The sequence below is a fragment of the Pan troglodytes genome, chromosome 18 (assembly GCF_028858775.2).
Source record: "Pan troglodytes isolate AG18354 chromosome 18, NHGRI_mPanTro3-v2.0_pri, whole genome shotgun sequence".
Taxonomy (NCBI): Eukaryota; Metazoa; Chordata; class Mammalia; order Primates; family Hominidae; genus Pan; species Pan troglodytes.
This window is the reverse complement of record NC_072416.2, coordinates 34,548,191-34,552,322: the sequence shown is the minus strand read 5'-3', so window position 1 is coordinate 34,552,322 and position 4,132 is coordinate 34,548,191. Positions and strand designations below refer to the sequence as shown.

At 64.5% G+C, this 4,132-nt stretch overlaps 1 protein-coding gene across 1 annotated transcript; it reads left to right on the top strand.

Moving 5' to 3' along the window:
* Positions 1–1,171: 1,171 nt before the first annotated feature.
* On the top strand, positions 1,172–3,770 carry ZNF768 (zinc finger protein 768). The gene is made up of 2 exons (XM_016929697.4): positions 1,172–1,423; positions 1,698–3,770. Exons 1-2 carry the CDS (start codon positions 1,336–1,338, stop codon positions 3,251–3,253), a joined length of 1,644 nt encoding a protein of 547 aa, XP_016785186.1. The 5' UTR covers positions 1,172–1,335; the 3' UTR covers positions 3,254–3,770.
* The last annotated feature ends 362 nt before the right edge of the window (positions 3,771–4,132 follow it).

Sequence of the window (4,132 nt, the reverse complement as noted above, 5' to 3'; positions counted from 1 at the left end):
GGGGAAGGTGGAGGGGAGAGGCAAGGGGTGTGAGGCTGACGAGGAGGAAGGGTGTCTGTCCTCAGATCTTCTGGCTTTCATAAAACATAATGTAGGCTAAGTGGGGGCGGGAAAAGTTTTGATGGCACAGGCCGGGCTGGAGGGGAGATGCCTGGCACCTCCCTCCCACTACCTCCTGAAGGCGCTTCTGGCGGACAGGGGAGGCGGACCCGACCAGAGCACTCCCGGCCAATCAGGAAGGCGCCTGGCGTTCCCTGGCGACCATTAACGCCCAGCCGTCCGCGGGGTTGGAGGAGGCGGGGCGGCTAGAGCACGAGCCCCATCGGCCAACCGCCGGGCTTCCTGGGGCGGAGAAGCTGTGCCTCTGGGAGCCGGGGCGGGGCTGTCTCCTTGGCAACTATCCTAGCCCTCGAGGAGGGAGGAGGGAGGAGGAGGATCAGGGGAGCCGAGCTGGGTGGGGGCCGGAGGAACGGGAGCGGGCGCGCGCAGGTGCCGGGGAGCGGAGTTCCTGGAGGGGGTCCCAGGCTCAAGGACCTCGGCGAGGCCAAGGGGAGTCCGTCCCGGTTCCCGAGGCGCTGCCGGAGCTGACCCGGAGGCCCGGGAGGGGAGGGAGCGAGACACCGCCCCCGCTGGCGCCGGGAAGCGTCGCTCCTTCTCGCTGACCTTGGTCTCGCTTGTCGCCTCGCCCTTGGCCACACGCACCGACGACGCGGGGCCCGGGAGATGGACAGACGGGCCTCTGGAGGGACGGAGACCTAGAACATAGGCACACACACTGCCCCGGTAGCCCCGCGGGCTCCGGGGCGTCCGGTCCTCGCCCACCCCGAGGCCGGGCCCCTCCAGCCCAGGGTTAATGCCAACGAGTTTCCACCTCCAGCGGCTCCTAGAGAGGCCGCGGCGCGAGCCGGCGGGGGGACCTGGCCGCGGACGGACACTTCCTGTGCGGGGGAGGGGGGGCTGGGCGGCCGTTGGACAGTGCAGCCCAGCCCGGGGCCGGGGTCCAGAAGGTGGGGGCTCGGGCGGGAGCGGGGGCCGGGGGCCGCCGGGGTAGTCGCGAAGCCCCTCATCCCCGAGGCCGCGACGCGCGGGGGCCAGTGAGGGCCACGGGGAGGCCGAGACCTTGGGAGGGGGCGGGGCCGCGGGCAGGGGAGGGGCCCGGCGCGCTGGAGAGGCGCGGGGTCAAGACGTCCGGCCTCGGGGGCCCGGGCTGGGCCGCCGAGTCCCCTGGGCGGCGCTGAGCGGGCGGGAGGCGGGGGCCCGTGGCTCAGGGCAACCCAGGCCGGGTCGCGGGATCGGCCGCCATCGCCGCCGCCGCTGCACTGGGAGCCCGCGGGGATGGAGCGGGAGGCGTCGCCGTGGGGCCTCGAGCCCCAGGATGTGCAGAGTTCTGACGAAATGAGGAGCCCCGAAGGGTACCTCAGAGGTGAGGAGTGAGCGCCCGTCCGAGGAGTGGACTTGCGCGCAGGAGAAGGGGCTGTGGCTCCAGGGAGGGAGCGAGGGCCCGGGGCTGGGACACCTGGGACTCGGAGGAGGGGCCGGCGGGGACTGGGGTGTCTTGGGTCAGCTGAGGGGGGCGTGGGAATTTCAGCACTTGTCTAGGGGCCAGCGACCCTGCATGTGAGGTGGGAGGTGTGTGGTTGCTAATGGACCAAATGACCTTCCAGGTCTCACACGATCTGGATTCTCTCATCCTGCAGGCAACATGAGTGAGAATGAGGAAGAGGAAATTTCTCAGCAAGAAGGCACTGGGGACTATGAAGTCGAAGAGATACCATTTGGGCTTGAACCCCAGAGCCCTGGGTTTGAGCCACAAAGCCCAGAGTTTGAACCCCAAAGCCCCAGATTTGAGCCTGAAAGCCCGGGGTTTGAGTCCCGAAGCCCTGGGCTTGTGCCCCCAAGCCCTGAGTTTGCACCCAGAAGCCCTGAATCAGATTCTCAGAGCCCTGAGTTTGAATCCCAGAGCCCTAGGTATGAACCCCAAAGCCCTGGCTATGAACCTCGGAGCCCCGGGTATGAACCCCGGAGCCCCGGCTATGAACCCCGGAGCCCTGGCTATGAATCTGAGAGCTCTAGATATGAATCCCAGAACACTGAGCTCAAAACCCAAAGCCCAGAATTTGAAGCTCAAAGTTCCAAATTCCAGGAAGGTGCGGAGATGCTTCTGAACCCCGAGGAAAAGAGTCCTTTGAATATCTCCGTAGGAGTTCACCCCCTGGACTCCTTCACTCAGGGGTTTGGGGAGCAGCCCACAGGGGACCTGCCCATAGGGCCACCTTTTGAGATGCCCACAGGGGCCCTGCTGTCTACACCGCAGTTTGAGATGCTTCAGAATCCCCTGGGTCTCACAGGAGCCCTTCGAGGTCCAGGTCGGCGGGGTGGCCGGGCCAGGGGTGGGCAGGGCCCTCGGCCTAACATCTGCGGCATCTGCGGGAAGAGCTTCGGGCGGGGCTCCACCCTGATCCAGCACCAGCGCATCCACACCGGTGAGAAGCCCTACAAATGTGAGGTCTGCAGCAAGGCCTTCTCCCAGAGCTCTGACCTCATCAAACACCAGCGCACCCACACTGGCGAGCGGCCCTACAAATGTCCCCGTTGCGGCAAGGCCTTCGCCGACAGCTCTTACCTGCTTCGCCACCAGCGCACTCACTCTGGCCAGAAGCCCTACAAGTGCCCACATTGTGGCAAGGCCTTCGGCGACAGCTCCTACCTCCTGCGACACCAGCGCACCCACAGCCACGAGCGGCCCTACAGCTGCACCGAGTGCGGCAAGTGCTATAGCCAGAACTCGTCCCTGCGCAGCCATCAGAGGGTGCACACCGGTCAGAGGCCCTTCAGCTGTGGCATCTGCGGCAAGAGCTTCTCCCAGCGGTCGGCCCTTATCCCCCATGCCCGCAGCCACGCCCGGGAGAAGCCCTTCAAGTGCCCTGAGTGCGGCAAGCGCTTTGGCCAGAGCTCGGTGTTGGCCATCCACGCCCGCACCCACCTGCCAGGCCGCACCTACAGCTGCCCCGACTGCGGCAAGACCTTCAATCGCTCCTCCACTCTCATCCAGCACCAGCGCTCCCACACGGGCGAGCGGCCCTACAGGTGCGCCGTGTGCGGCAAGGGCTTCTGCCGCTCCTCCACGCTTCTGCAGCATCACCGGGTCCACAGTGGCGAGCGGCCTTACAAGTGCGATGACTGCGGAAAGGCCTTCTCCCAGAGCTCCGACCTCATCCGCCACCAGCGGACCCACGCGGCGGGCCGGCGCTGACCTGGGGCCCCAGCAGGGGTGGGAGGTGTGGGCAGAAGATAAGGGGCCAGGGAGCTAGAGGAACCTTTAGGGAGGATAGTGGAGAAGCCGCAGGAGAATGGAGGAGCTGAGGATGCTGGAAGAAGAGGACCAGGGTGGAGGAAGTGACTGACATGCCCTGGAGACTTGTGGGAAGTGGGTTGGAGGGAGGCCAGGCTGGCAGCGGGAGGCCCTGGGAGAAATGGAGAGAGGTCAGCGGAGGGCTGGCCTCAGCCGCGGCTCTTTGGTGGGTGCCTGGCTTGGCAACTGCTAGAGCAGGGAGTGGGGAGGGCAGGGGATTACCTAATTAGAGTGGGTTAGCTTAGATTGGTAGCTGCTGAAACCCTCGTTGAGTCAGGAGCGGGTAAAAGGTAGGTGGGGTGGGGAGTGGGGCCCCGGGGTGGGGCCTGGGCCTCTGCGTGCAAACCCCAGCCTCCCTCTTCTTCCTCAGGCTTTGGAGCCCCTGAGTTTGAGTTCAATAAAAACTTTATGTGGTAAACGAGACTTGTCCTTAAAATGTGTGCGTGGACAGCGCCCTGGGAAGTGGGAGACACCAGTAGTAGCCTAGGGCCTTATCCGGGAAGTGCTTTGCTGTTGCTGCTGTTAGAAAGCGGGTCTTGCTGTGTTGTAGCAGGCCACCGCACCTGGCTGGAAGTGCTATTTGTTTCTTTTTTTTTTTTTTTTTTTTGAGACGGAGTCTTACGCTGTCACCCAGGCTGGAGTGCAATGGTGTGGTCTCGACTCACCGCAACCTCTGCCTTCTGGGTTCAAGTGATTCTCCTGCCTCAGCCTCCCAAGTATCTGGGATTACAGGCGCCCAACACCACACCTGGCTAATTTTGTATTTTTAGTAGAGACGGG

Coding starts and splice junctions, on each gene's coding strand:
- ZNF768 (XM_016929697.4), top strand. CDS start 1,336: ATGGAGCGGGAGGCGTCGCCGTGGGGCCTCGAGCCCCAGGATGTGCAG. Junction 1,424..1,697: donor CCCCGAAGGGTACCTCAGAG/GTGAGGAGTGAG, acceptor CTCATCCTGCAG/GCAACATGAGTGAGAATGAG.